This window comes from Barbus barbus (genome assembly GCF_936440315.1).
Source record: "Barbus barbus genome assembly, chromosome: 29".
Classification (NCBI taxonomy): domain Eukaryota; kingdom Metazoa; phylum Chordata; class Actinopteri; order Cypriniformes; family Cyprinidae; genus Barbus; species Barbus barbus.
In genome coordinates this window covers 5,514,337-5,537,869 of record NC_136757.1, presented here as the reverse complement: position 1 = coordinate 5,537,869, position 23,533 = coordinate 5,514,337, and the positions used below count along the sequence as shown (strand labels likewise).

Here is a 23,533-nt window from a genome sequence, read left to right as displayed (position 1 = left end):
TAATCTTATGCTTGCGTGGTTTCAAGAGATATTTGTCTTTATCAGTTAGAAGTGAATGTCTCCATTTCAAGGTTTTTAATGTCACATGACTGTTGTGAAGCAGTCGTTTTCTTCCATTGCTTTTGGTTTGGTCTAATAACACTTATTGGATTTGTGTAGGTGGGACGAAGTCTGAGCTTTGAAACATACGACTAAGATTATTCAATAAATATGCTCATTTTTATCATCACTTCATCTCCTGCTTTCTGCTGTTTCACAGCCTCCTCTGTAAACCCCAGAAGACTTTTACTTTTGGATATCAGACAAAACTCTGCTGACAGTTTTCGATCCCATACAAAATGAATGCCTCCTGATGGGATCAGGTAAGAGTCTGGATCCAGTGTTCCTGGTGGGGAGATTCAATGTTTTGCACAGCACCATATCGGCACGATCAAACACGCTGGATACACTTTGTGTACATCTTGTCAAACCTGGACCTGATGAGTGGAGTAAGGGTTCATTTTGAAGCCACTGGAAACAAAATATACCAGAAAGGGCTTTTTTATTTAATACAATATTATCAACCAAACAAATGAACATGATTTGTGAACTGTTCAAACCAAACCACTGTGAGTGTATCCGTGTGTTTAACTGTACAATTAGACTTATGGCTGTTAACTTATTCCAGTAGCCCCTCACTGCAGAACAACGATCCAGGGGGCGGGGCAGGATCCACATCTAGGGGGTGGAGATGGTAGGATTAGGGGTGGAGATGGGTGGGTTTAGGGATCAGGGGGTGGAGACAGGTAGGTTTAGGTATATGTAAGGTGGGAGGAGAACCACGCCCCCTGGATCTTGTGTTCTGCAGTGAGGACCATCTCACTTATTCGGCGACTGTGATGAAAGTTCATGTTATTGAGACGAGTTCACATGGTCGGACTCAAATGATCTTGACAATGGGGAAGTATTTGTGTGCAGAGAAGTCAAATTCAGGAACGGCCTACAAGGAAAAAAGGCAAGGATTCAATGAATTCCTCAATATCACATATCTATAAGCAAAATGTATATATTTTTTTTTTAGATATAACCAAGTTAAGCTCTATAAACAGCATCTGTGACAAGTTGTTTGTTACCACTGCACATTATTTTGACAGTGTGTAATAAGTCCATTTCTGCTCTAGTGAGCAGGTAACAGAGGCTGTCCATAATGCTCAAGCTGTACTGAAAACAGAAAATTCCTATTCATATATTGTACCTTGGTCTCCTTCTTATGTCCTCCAGCAAGCAGCTTCATTACAACAATATTGGGTTTGGCCACTTTAAGGATGCGGTTCACCTACAACAACAATCAGCATCTCAGTCCCTTCCTTTAACAATATATAATTAATGTGAGCACTTAATCATTTGATAGGAATAATCAGATTTATTTGTTTGCACGCTTCAAATTCCAAATACCAAAAATACTAAATATTATTATTTTTTAAATAAGTCACTATCTTGATTAAAAATAGGCTATACCACAGGTTTACATAATATCTAAAAGATTTTAAGGCAAAATTTGCTCTCTCTCTCTCTCTCTATATATATATTTATGATGTATATATAAATACACAGTGTATATTTTGAAAGTATTTACGTTTATACATTTATATATTCATTATATTATATCTAAATATATTTAATATATAAACATAAATGTTTTCTTAAATATATACATGCATATGTTTGTATTTATATATACATAATAAATATACACAGTATACACACATATATTATGTAAACAAAAAAAAATATTTTGGATGCGATTAATCATTTGACAGCACTAATATATATATATATTTTTTTTTTTTTTTTTTTTTTTTTTTTTCACACACACTACCAAAAATTGCCATTACAAATACATTTTTCAACTTTCTGTTCATCAAAGAAAAAATTATTTCCACAAAAATATTAAGCTGCACAACTGTTTTCAACATTGATATTTATAAGATATGTTTCTCATAAAATCAGCATATTAGAATGATTTCTGAGGGATAATATCCATCCATCCCATAAGATTGGAAAGTTTCACATTGTAGTATAAGGAGAGTTTGTACCTCTGCATCAGGGCTGGTGACGTTTTCAAGTATGAGTTTGGCCTGCTGGAAATGTTTACTGGCTGCCATATAGAGATCCGCTGAGCGAGGAGGAGGATTGTACTTCTTCAGATCTGACATTTCCTACATCCACACATACAAACACACACTGTTTACTGTAATCTTGGGATAGAATAGTTGCAGTAAACATAATCTAAAAGCAGTAGTACCTTAAACTGGATGTAGTGCACTGGCGGCGGTGTGACGACGCTGTTGAAAGGAGCAAACCGATGCTCATAGCGAACCTGCTCACTGTCCAGCTCAAACTGAGGTTTGCACACCTTTCTGTCCATATCCAATGCTATCATAGTCTGCAGAAAGACAGAAGAGTCAGTACCAGGGTCAAAGGCATGACACTTTTTTGTCCACAACTATTTGTTTATTTAAAAAAAAATGATAATAATTCAAAGATATACAATAACTTAATTGCAAAAAAATTAATAAATGTGATAAACAAAACAATTTGATAAAATGTCACGTGGTGCAACTTCCCCAAATCTTTGATATATATAAATAAATATCAATAACTGTATATATAAAAAAAAAAAAAAAAAAGTTGTACATGCACATGTATTCAAGGTTTAAGTAATATATATATATATTTTTTTGATGGTTACACATTTTCAGAAACATCTTTTCATCAACATTTAAAAAAAAAATAGTACAAAAGTTTCTCAAAACAATATGAAACTAACATGAATACAAAAAATACTTTAGGAACTAGGCACATTTTAAATGAGTTTTTTTTCCTTCTTTGTTATGAGCACTCTTAATTGCTGACCCACAAGTCAAATCCTGATAATTATGATTTATTTGTTATTTACAGCTTAATATTCTCTGTCACTCTGAAACATGTCACATTACAAAAGCTGCAAATGCCATATTGACAGATTTGTTTGTGTGTATCTGAAGGTGTTACCTTGTACATGCCGGCACACATGTTCTGGTAAGCTTGGCTCATGGTGATCTCTTTACTCAGAGGACGAGCTGACAAGACAATGAAAACACAATGAGTCAGACTAAAACATCACAATCCTATAGAGAAAACTGAAATTGCTGAATGATTGTCAGGCTGTCAAAACCTTTCTTCTTCTTCTTGCTCTTCTTGCTGCTTCGTACTTTCAGCTGCTCCTCTAGGATTCTCTCCTCTGCCATCTGAGAGCTGTCCGCTCGACTCAACGTGGACATGAGCCACGCATACAGAAACTCCGACAGATACCTGTACATACACGGAGAGAAAGCCTCATCAACCTTTCTCTGACTCTCAGAATTAAACAGGCTGTTTTACTACTGTCCCTTTAAGACCATATGCAAATTACCTCTGTTACAATTTGCAAACTTATTTATATTTGTAATGCTAATTCCCACATCAATGTGCACTTTAGACTTAATTTAGAGTATCATTCAGAGATGCACCTGTGTGTATTGCAAATACAACCGAATTCCGGAAATGTTGGGACGTTTTTTAAAATTTGAATAAAATCAAAACTAAAAGACTTTCAAATCACATGAGCCAATAATTTATTCACAATAGAACATCGATAACATAAATGTTTAAATTGAGAAATTTTAAAATTGTATGCTCAAAATGAGCTCATTTCAAATTTAATGCCTGCTACAGGTCTCAAAATAGTTGGAATGGGGGCATGTTTACCATGGTGTAGCAGCTCCTCTTCTTTTCAAAACAGTTTGAAAATGTCTGGGCATCGAGATTATGATTTTCTGGAGTTTTGGTGTTGGAATTTGGTCCCATTCTTGCCTGATACAGGTTTCCAGCTGCTGAAGAGTTCGTGGTCATCTTTGACGTATTTTTCGTTTAATGATGTGCCAAATGTTCTCTATAGGTGAAAGATCTGGACTGCAGGCAGGCCAATTCAACACCCAGACTCTACTACGAAGCCATGCTGTTGTAATAGCTGCAGTATGTGGTTTTGCATTGTCCTGCTGAAATACACGTCGTCTGGAGGGGAGCATATGTTGCGCTAAAATATTTATATATCTTTCAGCATTCATAGTGTCTTCCAAAACATGCAAGCTGCCCATACTGTATGCACTTATGCACCCCCATACCATCAGAGATGCTGGCTTTTGAGAACGCTGATAAGACGTTGGAAGGTCTCCCTCCTCTTTAGCCCAGAGGACACGGCGTCCATGATTTCCAACAAGAATGTCAAATTGGACTCATCTGACCATAGAACACTTTTCCACTTTGAAACAGTCCATTTTAAATGAGCCTTGGCCCACAGGACACAATGGTGCTTCTGGACCATGTTCACAAATGGCTTCCTTTTTGCATGATAGAGCTTTAGTTGGCATCTGCAGATGGCACAGTGGATTGTGTTTACCAGCAGTGGTTTCTGGAAGTATTCCTGGGCCCATTTAGTAATGTCAAGAGATTCAAGATTTTTATTTGTCACATACACATTTATACAGAGTATAACCAGCAGTGAAATGTAAGTCAGATCCTCTCCAAGGACAGTGCAATTATATAGAATACAAAACACAGAATGTACATAAATATTAAGAAAAAGAAAAGTAGAAAAAAAATAAAATAAATAAAAAATAAAAGATAAAAAATATAAATATAAATGTGCAGGTCAGTATGTTGTTGACTTAAATAGTAGTATAAGAGGAATGTGCAAAAGAATGTGCAAAAAAGTTGTACAGGGTATTTACATTTACATATTTCAATACGAGGTAGAAAAAAATATGAATAATTTTTGATTATTCATCATGAATAATTTAATAATTCATGATTCAATGACAGAATCATGCCGATGAGTGATGCAGTGTCGTCTGAGGCCCAAAGACCATGGGCATCCAACAAAGGTCTTCGGCCTTGTCCCTAACGCACAGAAATTTCTCCAGTTTCTCTGAATCTTTTGATGATGTTATGCACTGTACATGATGAGATTTGAAAAATTTGACATTGAGGAACGTTGTTTTTAAAGTATTCCACAATCGTTTTACGCACTCTTTCATAGATTGGAGAGCCTCTGCCCATCTTTACTTCTGAGAGACTCGGTCTCTCTAAGACATCCCTTTTATAGCTAATCATGTTACAGACCTGATGTCAATTAACTTAATTAGTTGCTAGATGTTCTACCAGCTGAATCTTTTAAACATTTCTGGCTTTTTTTAGCCCTTTGTTGTCCCCGTGCCAACTTTTTTGAGACCTGTAGCAGGCATCAAATTTGAAATGAGCTTATTATTAATTAATTTGAAAGTCTTTTAGTTTTCATTTTATTCAAAAAAAAAAAAAAAAAAAACATCCCAACATTTCCGAAATTCAGGTTGTATACTGAGCATTCTTAGTCTGTGTTATTTTGTGCCTGTGCATTGTGTTCTGTTTGTAGCAGTAAAACCATGCGTGTCATACCAGTAGATGTAATAATACTCGTGCATGCTGTAGAGCTCCAGCTCAAAGCCGCTGAGCAGGTACTGGATCATGATGCGCAGGTTGTGATAGAGGATCCAGGTGCCCAGACAGGCTAAATGCTGCCTCTGAGGCTCCAGCTTCATCAGCAGGCCGTGAAGAGTAGCATCCACCTTCTCAGCCTAAACAACAACCAACACGCTCAATGACACCTTACTACTCACATCATGAAAACGTAATGAGCGTTGTTTACGTACAGCACGAGTGCGCTTTCACTGAGCGTAAATAATGCTGATTATGTTGATTACGTTCTGGGGTACTCTCCAAAATAGAGGAAGATGGTAACTCGGGGAGAAGAATTATTGAAAAAATTATGTTATTATTGTTTTCTTTATGCACAAAAAGTATTCTCGTAGAGTCGTAAAAATTACGGTTGAACCACTGATGTCACATGGACTATTTTACTGATGTCCTTGCTACGTTTCTGGTGACATTGCAGTTGTATTGCTGTCTATGGAGGGTCAGAGAGCTCTCAGATTTCATCAAAAATATCTTAGTTTGTGTTCCGAAGATGAAAGAAGGTCTTACGGGTTTGGGCCAACATGAGGGTTAGTAGTTAATGACAGAATTTTCATTTTTGGGTGAACTAACCCTTTAAAAGGAGTTTAATCCAGCGTATTCTAAAGCGATCATTTCTTATGATGTACAGATTGGAGAAAAAAAAAACACTTTTCTAATATAAACTATAACAGCTAAGGGGCAGATCACACAGAATGTGTCATTGCTTCTAAAAACGCGAATTTTACCGTCAAATAAAACCATTACCATGCCAACTTACTACTGTAAAAAAAAAGCTTGCAATGCTTTCCCTGCCTCCAGTGTCTTCTGATTAGTCCACTGTTTCGGAACTGACATTGATTACTGGAGCTGCATGTAAAAGTTTAAATTCTTTTAACTTGACTTGGTGTCTTAAAAACACGAGGCTCATGTGCGAGACGCTGCAAAAGACGCGAGTATGACAGTCAAACACACGTTTACAAAGAAAAAGGAAAAGTAAGGTATTGGAATGGAAAAACGCGTTCTGTGTGAACAGCCCCTAACCGTAAGCTAGTGTCAGTGTGGCTGTTACACCTATGTTGTAGCATTTATTGTTGGTGGGAATTTTGATTCTTATTGCTGACTTGAATCTTTTGAAGATTAAATATTTGTTTAACGATTTGTTAAGTGACAGATCACATTGTTACAGCAGTAGGTGCAGCAATCGTCGTATCTTATAAGGGAGTCATTGAATCATTCACTCAACATGGTCTTTGAATTTGTATGTGGACACATTGACATTTTTCTTGTTGTAAATGAGACTGACTTGTATGTTGAACTGATCAAGTAACATGTCCCTCATATCAGAGTTCATTAAGTTTTTTTTCAAACTCTAAACACTAACTAGTTGGCACATTCGTTCCGTAGGTCCAACCAACAAAATCATTATCCAGTCTATTGCAAACGTATCACGTATATTGTAATTTCGAATTTTTATTTTTTTTCTACTTATGTTTGGATATATTTACTAAGATTATATAGGCTAAACTATTTTGAGGACATATGGCAGCATACAGACTTTAAGACAAGGCAATACAACACTGCAGTGACATATGACAACATGAAACGACATTATAACACCACCTTAAAACAACATGAATCGCAACACATTTACCTGTAATGTGACAGAAAAGTTGTTTCAAAGAGATAAAGCTTGTGGAAGTAAAGTGAAAGTGTCTCTTCAGAAGACTTGGATTAAACCGATGGATTGATATTATTACTTTTACAATGTCTATGCACTTTTTGAAGCTTAAAAATTTTGGTTGAGTGGACTTTCAAAGGATGGATAAAAATATCTTAATTTGTGGTTTGAACATGAGTTTGGAACGACAAAACGCTTTTGTCAGTAAATGACAGAATTTCCTTTCAAGGTCTTTGTAATAACAAACACTGATGAATCAAGAGGAATTAGACCAGACGAACTTATCAAGAAAGTAAACAGGGCCGTTTTGTTGACTTTAACCAAATAAAAACCATCTACGCACCTCATCCTGAAGGGTGGCGAACTCCTCCAGTATGTGACCCAGTTTATCTCTCTGGCGTGCTCGGTTGTGTCCGTGGATCTGGATTAGGCTGCAGAACGGCTGTGACACATAATAACACTCTTATTTCATCACATGAAATAAAAAAAAACAATGCTCAACAAAATGAATCACAAACCCGTGTGCAGTGTGTGACAAACGAGTCAATGTAGTCTTTAGCCTGGTGGTTATTGTTCAAACTGCATCTGTGAACAAATAAAACAGTGTTAAAACAAGATGGGAATATAATGTGATTTTAAAGGCATCATGAGTTGAGGATTTAGTAAGTCGATAAGGACAGGCAGGAGAAAAAAATAAAACAGGTCCACTGTTTATTTAATATGCAACAATAATACAATCTATACAATTAATCACTCACTTTGGGGAAAGGACAGGTGGACTGACAAAATAACGTAGTGCATCTTTAATCATATCCTGCATCAGATGAGTCCCAAACACCTTCCTATTGTCAATCAGAAACGTGGTCTGCATCACACAAACAGACAGACAGACAGACAGAAGTCAGGTGAGCATAAAGACTATCTACATGCCAAGACCAACCATCATATCCTACATTTCCTGATCAATGTGTGACATAATATATCCAAAACCTGTTTAATTTGTGATATAGTTGTGTTGAATGTGTTATTCGTTGATAATAAAGCATTAAAAACACATTTTCTGACCACAGAAGAGATTTATAAATGTCATATGAAGATGGTCTCACCTGCAACAGAGACCTGGACAGCACACATGGAGACTGTTCACTGAATTCACAGAAGAAATCCTGAAACACATTCAGCAGCATTAGTTACATCTATCTTTATAACAACCCTAGAAAGCATGCGTTTATTCTGAGAGGTATTTACCAAGATGCTGTGCAAGTTGGTTATGTTGATGACCTCACAGACAGTTTTAATGCGCTCAATGAGTTTGCTGAAGTAGTTGACCATCTCTTCTCTCTTGATGATCTTGGCATATCGTGGGAAAGTGGGTGGGAGGAGGCGCTGGTTAACCAGCGGCTCGAAACCCATCATGATTGGGTGATCTGCAAAAACCATAGTGTGAAGGTTTGTGGAATGTGATAAGACCAAGAAGCAACAGCTCAGACAAAATAAATAAAAAAATTGAATCAAACATTAAGGGCCAGTTTTACTAACAGCTTGCACCAGCGCAAACCGTCTTTTGGCGTTAAAATAGTACTGTCAGGTTTTACTAAAGTCGTGCAGTGAAGAATTGACGCTGAAAAGGCGTGGACAATTTTTAGGAGTTTCCCTTTCAGACACAAAAGTTATGAGAGGAGAGTATTCAAATGAATCACGCAACGAGAGTTACTAATGTTTGCGCTTGTCAAATTACTGGTATTTGCGCCATTATTTAACGCCCCAAAAAAGTATGTCTTAAACTACTTGTGCTTGAAATGGCAGCAATTATTGTTGCTAGGAGGCACCGCAGAGAACAGAGAGCACATGGTAGAAGGGAGAGGATTTTTCCACATGTATTCATTTATTTTGAATGTCAGAAGAACACATTATCCGAACATATTGTAACATTTGGACCAATCAGACACACAACTATTTGTTATATTTAACAAATAATCTCTTATGCCCCCTCACCTAACCAAAAGGCCAACTATGAGGGTCTGTGGACCCTTCCCCCGAAATGCATCTAACACCTAAGAAAGGCAGAACAGGCCTCTGGTTCCATGGCAACCCATCCGATAACATTGTTTTATTGCTCAAAGGAATGCGGGTAGAGCAAAACTCACTTCATATCCCCTTAGGAAAGAGACATTAGGCCATAAAAATGGACTCTTCTCTAATTAATTCATAGAAAAATCCTTCTTTGAATGAACACATATCTTTTGGTCATTGTTTATATTATTACTGTGCTTGTATATGTTTTTGTGTATTGTATCCTGTTTTATGCATGCTTATGATAGAACACTAGTTAATATTACCTCATGTATATCATGTTTAGTCTCTATCAATTCGTCTTCGGATGATCTAATTGAGAGTGTATATTATATGTCGATACCTATGCAACATATACAAACTATTAAAGATTCTTAGAACACTTATATCAACTTCCAATCCAGTTCATATGCAAATTGCCAAGCATGGAGACAGAGTCGTAAACTTTCCCTCCAAAAGTTCAAGTCACCATAGGCTCTTTGACTCTGAGGTGTGACATCTATTTCAGATAAAGATCTCAGTTCAGTGACGCCCCAGCAGTCTGCGGTTCTGTTAGATTCTGAGAAGATGAGGAGGATGTGAGCTAGAACCCTTCTGGACCCTTAAGTTTTGTCTTAACTTCCCATTCAACCAAAGCTCCACGGACCTCAGCAGATCTCTTTCTTAGCTCTTTTCCACTTTCTACCTCGGAAGAACATTTCTACCTCAGAACATCTTTGGAATTCATCACTCTTCGACCCGGAAGAACGTGATCGGGAATCCAAAACCTTGAAACCATTAAGACTTTCATCTGAGACTGAATTCCGGACACTCGTCACAACCAAGGCCATGCAAGTATCGAAACAGAGGTTTAGTATAAGTTATAGAACCCGTTATAAACGGCGCTGATGGTTTTACTCAGGTGGTTAAATGACTCTTTCCATAACTGCACTCTCTGGTTTTCCTGATGGTTTCATCCATCAACTCTCATTTGCCCTTTCCCCATGTATGAGTGATTGTATGTTTGTTAGACTAGTCTGTGTTAGTGTTTAGTTAATAAAACTCACACACAGATCCAGACACAGATTTTTGTTACCCAGTCAAATCACTGTGATCTTGTTGTTTGGACTGAAAATGATTTCCCTGTGGTGCGTGTCTTTCCAGACGAGGAGTTCTGGGAACCTCGTCTACAAAAAGCACAAGAATTCTTCAAGAAAGTGTGCCTCCCGGAACTTGTGACAAAATATTACTCAAAGGACATGCAGCCTCATGTTCCAAGTGAAAGAGAGCAGTAATAAAGAAGTGGCTGTTGTTTATAAAAGAATTGCAAGAATTCTTCCCATGATTAAAACTTCCTCGGTGCGTCACAACAAGTGGCCTCACAAAATGGGGATTTTTCCCATCAGCCACCACGGCGCTAGAGCCGTGACGTCACGCCCCCATACCCAATTGCGTTGGTCGATATGTAAATGAGATGTTGCACCTGTGTTCTTTAATTTGCGTGTTGTTAGTAAATCACCCGCCCATCGGTGCTGTTTTGGAATTGCACTCTCGTGCTAATTCACCCTGTTTAGTAAAACTGGCCCTAAAGTAATTAAATTTTATTAAAAATAAAATGAAGAATATTAAAATTAATTAGAAATACAATGAAAAATATGAGGGTGAATTAAAACAAACAATTAATTATATTAAAATAAAATGATTGAATTCATTAAAATAACAACAAACATTAAATAAAAAATAAAATGAATAATTTTAGGTTTAATTAAAAACAAATAATCATATCAAAAATGTTCAATTTAATATTCAAAGTAATTAAGCATAAAATTAAAGCTATTAAGTAAAAAATAGAATTTTAAATATAAAGTTGAATTAAAAATAAAATACAAATAAATATTAAAAATTAAACTGCATTTTTAATTTAAAGAAATAATTCTTGTAATAAATTCTAGCTGACAGAAAGTTTAAAAGTATAAAGTTTACTGTGAGCGTTATATTGATTAACAGTGTTTTGGACTGTTACCTCCTTTGGTTGTGTCGTTCTGTGACTGTATGCCGTACTGTATGGTGGAGTGTATCGCTGACAGTAGGTCAGCAGCCTGAGTCATCAGCTTCTGTGCTTCACTCACAGCACTCGTCTGAAATGTCAAATCAACCAATCAAAGATCAGAATGAACTGATGAATCATTTTGTGAAGCAATATGCTTGAGTGAATTTAATAATGTCATACTTCTTTTTTAGTGAAGGAGATGAGAGCACTGAGCAGCAGGCGAGTGAATTTGACACGACTGAACAGAGCCAAGCACTGCTGATGCTGAGGACAAATGAGAAAGAAAATCTCGGAATTCTCTGAACACTGCTATTTCAGCCAAACCATCCATCTCTCTCTTTATCTGAGATCTAGTATTTTGGGGAAATGTTATATATTATCTTATATCTTACATCCAGTTCAACCTCAGGATCTCGTTGTTCACCCTGTCGACTGCGTGTACTCTAAGAAAAAGGAAGAGACACATATTTAAGAAGAGAAAGATCTGAAAATATGGGAAGACTCATGAAAAGTCGAGATACCTTCACTTTCCTCTGAAGTTCATCCTCAACATCTTTTAGCATTCCTACAGAAATGACAATTTTAAATGGTGAAATTGAATGAAACTGAAATCATATAAAAACATGTTTGAGTCATTTACATATTGCACGAAAATGTAGCCAATGTTGTTGTTTTTTTCCTTTGCATCAATACATTATTTACATGAAATATTTTCCCTCAATATTCTCTTTAATTCCTCTTTTTTCAGTAACTAGTTCAGATGTTTCCCTTTTTCAAATGTAAAATGTATGTTGGTAATATATTTTAAATGCAATTTATTAAAGTTGAATTTTCAGCATCATTATGCCAGTCTTCAGTGTCACATGATCCTCAGAAATTATTCTAATATGATCATTTTTTTGATGCTCAAGAAACATTTATACTAATTTCAACTTTTTTCATTGAGAACTAGTGATGAACTACTCACCCGTCACTCTCAGATCTGTAACATTGTTTGCCATTTTAAAACCATACGTCATGGCCTGAAAATCTTCCTGTGATTGGAAAACATAAATCCATATTCACTGAATTAACAAACAGCAAAATTTAACACTGAAGGAAATATATTATTAAATAGATTTTTGTTGTGGGTCTTACAGTGAGTCTTTGTTCATTTAAATATACATTATGTCATCAGTAATCACACCAGATCCTGTCATAACTTCATAAAACAACACTATTGGGACAACAGTGTGACAAATAAAAATGTCTTGCCTCCTCAAACACAGCAGCTTTGTTGACTTTCTCGCGGGCGATGTCGCAGATCTTGAGGATGCCCAGAGCGAAGGCTTTGAGAGCAGGGTCTTGAATCAGATCCGGATTATGAACATAGAGACACGTAAACACAGTCTGAGCCAGAGAATGCCCCTCCAGCCATGTGATCTGAAACAACAGTGAGACAATATTCAATACAGCATAGACACTGACATTCAATACAGTCAGCAAGCTCTGAACACTCAACCAGACACTGCTTTTTTAATATACTACTATACTAATAAAACGTTTGGTGTCTGTAAGATTTTTTTTTATGTCTTACACTCACCAATGCTGCATTTATTTGATAAAAAAACAAAACAAAACATATTATTACAATTTAAAAGAACTGTTGTCTATTTGAATATCTTTTAAAATGTAATTTATTCCTGTGATCAAAGCTGAATTTTCAGCATCGTTACTCCAGTCTTCAGTGTCACATGATCCTTCAGAAATCATTCTAATATACTGATTTGCTGCTCAAGAAACATTTATGATTATTATATGAGCTGAAAATAGTTTCATATTTTTGTGGATTTATTTTTTGCACAGAATTCAGGAGACACATATAACACGCCAATACCTACAAAAAAGTCTCCTGGAGCAAACTTTTGTGTTGTTTTTGCCATTTTCAGGCGTTGTATTTTAACGAACTCCTCCTAGAGATTTAATCAGATCAGCACCAAATGTGGTCAGTGTAATCTAAAGCCCTTTGTGATGTTAAAGAGGTCATATGACGTTGCTAAAAAGAACACTATTTTGTGTATTTGGTGTAATACAATGTGTTTATGCGATTTAAGGTTAAAAAAACACATTATTTTCCACATACTGTACATTATTGTTGCTCCTCTATGCCCCGCCTTTCTGAAACGCGTCGATTTTTTACAAAGCTCATTGTTCTGAGAAGCGAGGCGTGCTCTGATTGGCCAGCTATCCAGTGCGTTGTGAAGCCCAAACAAAGTAGTTTCTCTTTCACAATGAAACACAGCGTCTCCAGGACATGGTGCCGGCGGCAGCAACAATACTACAGCGAGAATAATAGTTCCACCTTCTTTCATTGCGTATACATTTGGGCGGTGTTTTGCAAATCTTCCCACATCGTGACATAGACATGTGGGGGGCGTGTTTAAATGAGCCGTTTTAGGGGGCCGTGGCAGAGTCTTAACTTCTATAAAGAATATCTCTTTGGTTTTGAGACTTAAGTCTTTGCAACTTCAGGGAACTTATCTATGCACAATCATCTTGTAACACTCCAAAGAGAAAGGAAAACTGGAAATCGCATCATATGACCCCTATAAATTACGAATGTCTTGAGGTGAGCTCCGGGTGCAAGGGCACTTTTAACACTGCTTGCAGCTTTAATGTATATTGTTATTTCTATTATCTATTACCATTACAGGCACTTTTATTATTATTTTGTTTATATATATATATCTATCTATTTATATATATATAAACATATATATATACAAACCCGATACCAAAAAAGTTGGGACACTGTACAAATTACGAATAAAAAAGTAATGCAATAATTTACAAATCTCATAAACTTATATGTTATTCACAATAGAATATAGATAACATATCAAATGTTGAAAGCGAGACATTTTGAAATGTCATGCCAAATATTGGCTCATTTTGGATTTCATGAGAGCTACACATTCCAAAAAAGTTGGAAAAGGTAGCAATAAGAGGCCGGAAAAGTTAAATGTACATATAAGGAACAGCTGGAGGACCAATTTGCAACTTATTAGGTCAATTGGCAACATGATTGGGTATAAAAAGAGCCTTTCAGAGTGGCAGTGTCTCTCAGAAGTCAAGATGGCAAGAGGATCACCAATTCCCCCAATGCTGCGGCAAAAAATAGTGGAGCAATATCAGAAAGGAGTTTCTCAGAGAAAAATTGCAAAGAGTTTGAAGTTATCCTCATCTACAGTGCAAAATATCATCCAAAGATTCAGAGAATCTGGAACCATCTCTGTGCGTAAGGGTCAAGGCCGGAAAACCATACTGGATGCCCGTGATCTTCGGGCCCTTAGACGGCACTGCATCACATACAGGAATGCTACTGTAATGGAAATCACAACATGGGCTCAGGAATACTTCCAGAAAACATTGTCGGTGAACACAATCCACCGTGCCATTCGCCGTTGCCGGCTAAAACTCTATAGGTCAAAAAAGAAGCCATATCTAAACATGATCCAGAAGCACAGGCGTTTTCTCTGGGCCAAGGCTTATTTAAAATGGACTGTGGCAAAGTGGAAAACTGTTCTGTGGTCAGACGAATCAAAATTTGAAGTTCTTTTTGGAAAATTGGGACGCCATGTCATCCGGACTAAAGAGGACAAGGACAACCCAAGTTGTTATCAGCGCTCAGTTCAGAAGCCTGCATCTCTGATGGTATGGGGTTGCATGAGTGCGTGTGGCATGGGCAGCTTACACATCTGGAAAGGCACCATCAATGCTGAAAGGTATATCCAAGTTCTAGAACAACATATGCTCCCATCCAGACGTTGTCTCTTTCAGGGAAGACCTTGCATTTTCCAACATGACAATGCCAGACCACATACTGCATCAATTACAACATCATGGCTGCGTAGAAGGAGGATCCGGGTACTGAAATGGCCAGCCTGCAGTCCAGATCTTTCACCCATAGAAAACATTTGGCGCATCATAAAGAGGAAGATGCGACAAAGAAGACCTAAGACAGTTGAGCAACTAGAAGCCTGTATTAGACAAGAATGGGACAACATTCCTATTCCTAAACTTGAGCAACTTGTCTCCTCAGTCCCCAGACATTTGCAGATTGTTATAAAAAGAAGAGGGGATGCCACACAGTGGTAAACATGGCCTTGTCCCAACTTTTTTGAGATATGTTGATGCCATGAAATTTAAAATAAACTTATTTTTTACATTTTCTCAGTTTAAACATTTGATATGTCATCTATGTTGTATTCTGAATAAAATATTGAAATTTGAAACTTCCACATCATTGCATTCTGTTTTTATTCACAATTTGTACAGTGTCCCAACTTTTTTGGAATCGGGTTTGTATATATATGTTGGTGACATTATACTGACCAGACAGCAGAAACATGTGTCCATGATCCCAATGAGCTCAGGAATACTCAGATCCTTCACTCGTATGGCCTCATCCTTCAAAAAGATCGAGAGACAGAGGGAATAAGCAACAGTACAGAAAAAATGAAATGGAGACAGACAAAGAGAGACAAAAAGTCACTTTCAGCACAGTGTACAGTTTATATTCATCCTTAAACTCACTATATTCAGGTTAATTATTAGTATTACCTCACTTCATAAGACAAAATAAAATATCAGGAGTAAGGATTATGTGAAATCAGCTCTTACCTTAACAGCCTGCTCAAAGTTGAGGACTTTACGGTTGACTTGGTTTCCAATCATCCCAGCATCCATCTTCGGATCCATCATCTCAATGGCTGACATCGCCTCGAACAGACCGAACCTACAGGAACACGAGCATAAAGTCCCCCACCAAACCTACGCACCAAACGCTGAATTGTATGTAAAAGTTGCATGTGTAACTCAAATAAGTACAATACACTTACAATTTGTCATGTAGCAACTCGCCAAGTTTGAGCTCTGCAAAAAGAAAGATTTATTCAGCAAATTCATTGTGTACATTATTCTCTACAAGGACAGATTTATCTATATCTGACCCTGATAAAACATCACTGATGACCTTAAAACGGTCCAAAAAACATGTTCATAATAACTCAGATGTGTTCAGGTGACGTATGGTGCCGTGCTGGAGTCGATTCATGATGGGGTCAACCTTGTATGGGAAAGGAAGTTAATTTTAGATCTCTTAGTGACCATAAATGGCAAAACTGAGAGCATCAGGAAAAGATATTCCTGCAGCCATGCCTCACTGCATTTTCAGAGAATGAATCCTCAACATTTCTCCAGAGCAATGAAAATACAAGACGCAATATCATAATTTATTGATCAAAAACACTGGCTGTGATGTGATACAAAGGTTGCATCCTGTTTAGAAATAATTTTTTACCACTATAAATAACTGCGAGTTATGCAATGCATGGACTTTCTTCCTTGTTTTGGAAAAATCTGGTTTGAATATTAATGTAAATGTCACATAAACAAGGCATATTTTTCTCAGGGCTTTGTGGAAAATGGCTATTCTGAGATCATGTGCTCTCTGATGACAGTGACATCTTCTGCAGAGTTCAGCCGATAATAATTCTCTCATAATAAGACATAAACATGAAACACACACCTTTACAGGCTCCTTTGAATTCCTTGGTGACATCCACCCAGTTGGCGTTGTTTCTCATCTTCTCTGGGATGCCAAGACCCCAACCTCCCTCCTCCTCCTCTACCGATGACTTCATCACCATTGAGGCAGCTGCGAATGTAACATATGAGTCAAAGACAGGACGTCCCATTTTGGAGTCCTCATCAGATAAAATGTTTATATACATATAGGCATATTAAATGCAAAAGTAAAGGGTATACTTTAAGGTTTCAAATGATTTTTTGTAAAAATAAAATATAGGTGAAATAATGTTCCATCGTCATTCAGTGTAACGGATATATTTATGTCAAAATGAAAAAAACAAAAAACACATTCTTATTCTGACCTGTATTTATTAAAATATGTGACCCACAAAACTTAAGTAGCTGGGGTATACTATTTGTAGCAATAGACAACAATACATTATATAGCTCAAAATGATCAATTTTTCTTTTATCTAGGATATTAAGTAAAGATCATGTTCCATGAAGATTTAGGAAATTTCATACCGTAAATATATCAAAACTTAATTTTTTATTAGTAATATGCATTGCTAAGAGCTTCATTTGAGCAAATTTAAAGGTGATTTTCTCAGTATTTTGATTTTTTTTTGGCATCCTCAGATTCCAGATTTTCAAATAGTTCAGCCAAATATTGTCCGATCCTAACAAAGCATACATCTATGGAAAGCTTATTTATTCAGAATTGACCCTTATGTCTGGTATTGTGGTCCATGGTCACATTTATAAAAGATAAAGCAAACATACTAAATTGTATTATACAGTAGTCAACATTTGAAGAAGTGGATCAAAAAAGTTCATGACAAGAACGCATTTAGGTTTTAGGACAACTTTGACTTCAAATGCTGACTAGTGTATTTTAAATGATTCAAAACACAAAGACTGGTGAAGATTTTAAATGACATTTAATTAGTATTTTGGAGTCTGCGCTGTGATGCTCTTCACCAGTTTGCTTTACTAAGCCATATTTATCATTTATGGGTTTAGCACAATTTTGTCTCAAAATCTAGTGAGTTACCAACGCAGACAGCATTTTTGGGCATTATATGTACCTCACAGTGCTGTCTAAGTAAGTTATGCAGCTCGCTAGTTTATGAACCCAGACCAAAATGTCCAAATTTGGCATCAAGAGTCAAGCATGACAGAGAATCAAACAAAGTCCGCTAGTTCTGCTAGTTTGACTGAACTGATCACATCCTCGCTTTACTCAAATCACGAAGCGTCGGAGAATTCCAGGTGATGTATATAATTGGATATTAATTATTTATGATTTGGTCAGATGATTTAAATACAGAACCATCAACGATGTGTCAAACTTGAACGTTTCATGAACAAAAAGCCAGATGACATTAGCTAAGCTGTCAAACCCTTAAAATATACAATTACTACTAAATATACACTTAATTCCGGTTTACAATATTTTAAATTCATATTTGACAAAAAAGACCTTCAAATGATAAAACATACAATTCCTTTTGATTGGCAGGCTGTGCTGTTGTTGATATGCAGCGCTGTCGCAGCGGACGCCAGGAAATGACATCACACGGTGAGTTGCATTCTGAGACATGTAGTTCAGAGCTTTGACGCTAAAGAAATAACAACGTGTGTTATTATTATTATTATTATTATTATTTACCTTTTTCTAGTTAAACATTGACGAATTACAATTGCATTGGTAAAATGTTTGCTCTAAGTAAGGGTTTTAAATTATAGTTATAATGTTTAATGATTGGTCAGATTGATACATTTAAAAAATAATATTAATAATGCACTGAAGTTGTTTGTTTTGTTCATAAAAATATAATTTGGTGTAGAAGTATGGGAAATGTCCCTTTCTTGCACTTCTGTATCATACTTTAGACAGAGCTGTGTAAAATTCATACTATAATTTTTTTAATATATAAAATATTTCAAATGAATATGAGATTAAAGTAAAATAAATCAAATTAGAATTAAATGACATTTGTGTTACAGTATTGCCAAAGCATTTGAATACAGAATAAAACACCATCAAAGTAAAGGAGACAATAAATGAGAGAAAATAAATACAATAAAATAAAAATAACAACAGCAGACAGTATTTCTAATATTAATAATAATAATAATAATAATAATAATAATTAATTACAATAAAGAATGTCAAATAAAGCAAATTGATACAATAAATGAACCATTTTGTAGTGTGTGTATATGTATACATATTTTGCAGCCATCTCATCCTCTCCGAGTATATAGCGTAGTTTCATCATGAACAGTTTGATACTTCTGATTGTAGAAATTTGGGGCAGACAATAAGGAAGTGTTTCTCATTTGATTTAAGTTGCAGTGTTTACATAATCGTCGGCATCCGGGGTTTCTTATGTCTTTCTCTATTTCTAAGTCATTTTGAAAGGATTTTTCTTTATTTTAATTGTTTGATTGATACGTAATTTGCAATTTGGAGGACACACACAATGTAATACCTACGTTTACGTTTAGGAGATATCCAATAAAATAATTTATGAAAAATAATTAATAAAAAGTATATACTTTCTTTTTTTTTGTTAACAACTGTTTATTAAGTTTTATTTTGTGGAACAGTTTTACAAAACAAAAAGCAGCTGTACAAATTTAAAACCCTTGGTAGACTCAATAAATAAATACATAAAATAACATAACATAAATAATAATAATAAAGACATTAAGAAGACCATGAATTTACAGTTTTCACGTTAAATAATAATAATAAAAAAATCAGTTTTCATTTTTTCAGTGTTTTACTTTTAGAGATATTGTTACCAAATACATTTAAAAGTTATTTATTCAAAGGTAAATAAATAAATACTAGATTCTTTTTTTTTCCCACGTCTGCCGACGTTACGTTACGTCGTTACGTCAGCGCTGCGTCACGCTAAAGAGAGCTGATCTGTAACGCATCTCTGCGTCAGTCTGGAGTGGTGTATGGCGTACAGATCATGTCGCTGGACGCGCCCTCACTTCCGAGTGTGTTGTTGGGGGTTAGAGAGAGTAAATAAAAACACCGTCAGGGGCTTGTGTCTGTGTTGCCAAGAGAACGCGATGGCGCAGGTCTCGCGTGCTTTAAAGGTTGGTAAACGCCTGTATTTTTATTTCTGCTCCTATGACAGATATCATCTGTCCCGTTAGCGGATCTGTGCTAACAGCACAGCTTTCATGATCAGGACTTCATACAGGAGGGGTTTTAGCAACTTCATATTTGATAAGGACATTGACATTAATTATTCATTATGTGAACTGCATCTTACTGTAATCAATGCTACTCACTATGACTAACTTCTTTTGACAACCTAATATAAAAACAGTATTTTTGATGTGTAACGTTACTTGCAGACTGGCCGTGGCTCAAAACCAAATAGACTCCCTACATAGACAGCTTATAATGCCCTAAAATGGCTGTCTTTGTAGGGAGCTCTGTAGGGTTTCATGTCCAAAAATGCTGTCAGTGTAGGCAATAATACGTAAACAAAACATTTGGTAGCTCTCTAGGGGTTGATGCTTAAAACTGCAGTCTATGTTGGCTGAAAGGCTATGATAACCAACAATATGATTTATGCAAAATGGTCTGTAGATTTTGATGCCCAAAACATGCTGTATGATGAGCTTTGATACCCTTAAAGCTGTATATATTAATAGTCTTAAATGGTTTGATGCCCAAAACTGCAGTCTATATAGGCTACAAGGCTGTAATACCCAGCAATGTTGTATATGTAGGAAGCTTAGTAAGATAAAAAAATGCTGTCAAATAGAATTTCTGTAGGGTTTGATGCCCAAAACTGCAGTAGTCTATGTAGGCTGAAAGGCTATGATGCCCAAAAATTGCATTTATGCAGAGCGGTCAGTAGATTTTGTTAGGCATTGATAACCTAAATGTTGTAGCCAAATATTGGAAACTCTCTAGGGTTTGATGCCTAAAATGCAGTCTATATAGACAGAAAGGCCATAATGGCCAGTAATGCTGTCTATGTAGAAATATCAGTAGATTTTGATGCCCAAACCTGATGTCAAATTGTCTAAATGATATATTGAAAGCTCTCTATGGTTTAATGCCCCAAAAATGGCCAAAATATATAGACAGAATGACCATGGTGCCCAAAAATATGATACAAATAGAAAGCTCAGTAGATTTTGAGGCCCAGAAATGGTGTCCAATATACTATGATAGCTTAATGTTGTATATATTGTAACCTTTCTAGGGTTTGATGCCCAAAAATGCAGTCTATGTAGGCAGAAAAGCTATAATGGCCAGTAATGCTGTCTAGGTAGAAGGCTCAATAGGTATTGATGACCAAAAATGCTGTTTATGTAGACTGATAGATAATGATGCCTAACAATGTTGTCTAGTTTGGCAGCTCAGTAGGCTGATAGGTAGGTTGCTCAGTAGATTTTGAGGCCCAGAAATGGTGTCCAATATACTATGATAGCCTAAATGTTGCATATATTGTAACCTTTCTAGGGTTTGATGCCCAAAAATCCAGTCTATGTAGGCAGAAAAGCTATAATGGCCAGTAATGCTGTCTAGGTAGAAGGCTCAATAGGTATTGATGACCAAAAATGCTGTTTATGTAGACTGATAGATAATGATGCCTAACAATGTTGTCTAGTTTGGCAGCTCAGTAGGCTGATAGGTAGGTTGCTCACTAGGTTTTGAGACACAGCCATTGATATTGATTAAGATTCTTGCTGCTGTTTTCTATCCTTGAATTTGTAGGGTCCTTATGGTGCATGAGTGTGTGTAGTGTAGTCTTCCATTGTGTTGCTGTTTAAGCTCTGCATGATTTTAATGCATTAGTCTGACTTGATGCTCTTTATGAATTAAATTTGATTTTCTATATAAACGCATTTCTACATTGTTCTTCCCCTCAGCAGTCAGTTTGATGACTTACTAAATGTGACAAGACATGAATAAACCCAAAATGGCTGCAGAAAAAAGGTTAGTTTTTTCCCTCTTATAAACACACACTTACTATCTAGTTTATATATGTTTTATATACATTTAACTTGCTGTATTACATTTATAAATACTATAACTTGTATAAACATTACATTCACACACACTCAGCAGCTCTGTGATGGTGATATGCAGTGTAGATAGATTGGTGAATGTCTTATGTTACCTAAATAGGTGTGAGACATCTTTACTATGTAGCAAGCTTTGATGATGGTGTACTTTGCCTGTTGTGATGGTTTCCTGTATTCCCAGTGCTTCCCGGGTGCTCATGTTGCTGAGTCAGCTGGAAAGACTGAATGAGGACCCAAAAGTCTCGGATAATGATGCCATCCGGCAGATCACAGGCAAAATCCTTCACCTCATCCATACTCAAGGTGACCTGACACACATACACCAAAAATAAAAAATAAAATATATACAGTGCCGTGAAAAGGTTTTTGCTCCCTTCCTGTTTTTGTAATTTTTGCATATTTTTCACACTTAAAAGATTCAGATCATCAAACAAATTTTAGTATTACACAAAGATAATCCGAGTAAATACAAAATGCAGTTTTTCATTTATTAAGGGAAAAGCTGTCCAAACTTGCCTGGCACTGCGTGAAAAAGTAATTGCCCCCTAAATCTAATAACTGGTTGTGCCACCCTTGGCAGCAACAACTGTAATCAAGTGTTTGCGAAAACTGGCAATGAGTCTTTCACATCACTGGGGATGAATTTTGGCCCACTCTTCTTAGCAGAATTGTTTTAATTGAGCCACATTGGAGGGTTTTCGAGCATTTAAGGACTGTTTAAGGTCACGCCACATCATCTCAATGGGATTTAAGTCTGGACTTTGATTTGGCCACTCCAAAACTTTAATTTTGTTTTTCTTGAGCCATTCAGAGGTGGACTTGCTGGTGTGTTTGGGATCATTGTCCTGCTGCATAACCCAAGTGCGCTTGAGCTTGAGGTCACAAACTGATGGCCGGACATTCTCCTTCAGGTTCCATCAAATATGGCAAGTCATCCATGTCCCGAAGCTGCAAAGCAGCCCCAGACCATTACACTATCACCACCCTGTTTGACTGTTGGTATGATGTTCTTTTTATGAAATGCTGTGTTGGTTTTACGCCAGATGTAACGGGACACACACCTTCCAAAAATTCAACTTTTGTTGCATCAGTCCATAGAAAACCGCAGAGACCACCCAAAAGTCTTGGGGATAATCAAGATATTGTTTGGCAAATGTGAGACGAGCTTTCGTGTTCTTTTTGGTCAGCAGTGGCTTTTGCCTTGGAACTCTCCCATGGATGCCATTTTTGCCCAGTCTCTTTCTTCTTGTTGAATCATGAACACTGACCTTAATTGAGGCAAGTGAGGCCTGCAGTTCTTTTAGATGTTGTTCTGGGTTCTTTTATGACCTCCTGGATGAGTCGTCATTGCACTCTTGGAGTAATTTTGGTAGGCCGGCCAATCCTGGGAAGGTTCACCACTGTTACAAGTTTTTTTCCATTTGTGAATAATGGCTCTGACCGTGGTTCGCTGGAGTCCCAAAGCCTTAGAAATGGCTTTATAACGCTTTCCAGACGGATACATTATTAACTATTTTGTTTCTCAACTGTTCTTGAATTTCGTCAGATCGCGGCATGAT

General features: G+C 36.5%; 2 protein-coding genes across 4 annotated transcripts in view; one reads left to right on the top strand and one right to left on the bottom strand.

Moving 5' to 3' along the window:
* Positions 1–523: 523 nt before the first annotated feature.
* LOC306848854 (N-alpha-acetyltransferase 35, NatC auxiliary subunit-like) lies at positions 524–18,476 on the bottom strand. 2 transcript variants are annotated; one of them, XR_013782282.1, is made up of 24 exons: positions 18,405–18,476; positions 16,900–17,028; positions 16,211–16,244; positions 15,993–16,107; positions 15,705–15,779; positions 12,585–12,752; positions 12,298–12,364; positions 11,852–11,895; positions 11,723–11,773; positions 11,511–11,594; positions 11,304–11,418; positions 8,477–8,655; positions 8,335–8,394; positions 7,987–8,093; positions 7,747–7,813; positions 7,572–7,670; positions 5,494–5,672; positions 3,197–3,333; positions 3,034–3,101; positions 2,285–2,425; positions 2,076–2,198; positions 1,235–1,315; positions 863–979; positions 526–677 (listed from the first exon to the last, which is right to left on the bottom strand). XR_013782282.1 is itself a non-coding variant. In XM_079383605.1 (23 exons), the coding sequence occupies exons 2-23, from the start codon at positions 17,018–17,020 to the stop codon at positions 920–922; spliced, it is 2,175 nt and encodes a 724-aa protein (XP_079239731.1). In that variant the 5' UTR covers positions 17,021–17,028; positions 18,405–18,472; the 3' UTR covers positions 524–919. The 2 variants fall into 2 exon arrangements, 1 of the variants encoding a protein (XP_079239731.1); XM_079383605.1 differs by having other exon boundaries at positions 524–979; positions 18,405–18,472.
* A 1,381-nt stretch (positions 18,477–19,857) lies between these two features.
* Positions 19,858–23,533, top strand: part of LOC306849477 (cytosolic carboxypeptidase 1-like) — a 37,411-nt gene continuing 33,735 nt past the window's right edge. For both annotated transcript variants that reach the window (XM_079384524.1, XM_079384523.1), the window contains exons 1-3: positions 19,858–20,021; positions 21,819–21,885; positions 22,156–22,277. In XM_079384524.1, the coding sequence (XP_079240650.1) occupies positions 21,854–21,885; positions 22,156–22,277 (154 nt within the window). In that variant the 5' untranslated portion in view covers positions 19,858–20,021; positions 21,819–21,853. The remainder of the gene's footprint in view (positions 20,022–21,818; positions 21,886–22,155; positions 22,278–23,533) is intronic.

Excerpts from the sequence above, each read along its gene's own strand:
- LOC306848854 (XM_079383605.1), bottom strand. The coding sequence starts at position 17,020 with ATGGTGATGAAGTCATCGGTAGAGGAGGAGGAGGGAGGTTGGGGTCTT. Across the intron at positions 11,896-12,297 it reads TACAGATCTGAGAGTGACGG|GAATGCTAAAAGATGTTGAG; the intron begins GTGAGTAGTTCA and ends TCATTTCTGTAG. Across the intron at positions 8,094-8,334 it reads TGTCCAGGTCTCTGTTGCAG|ACCACGTTTCTGATTGACAA; the intron begins GTGAGACCATCT and ends TGTGTGATGCAG.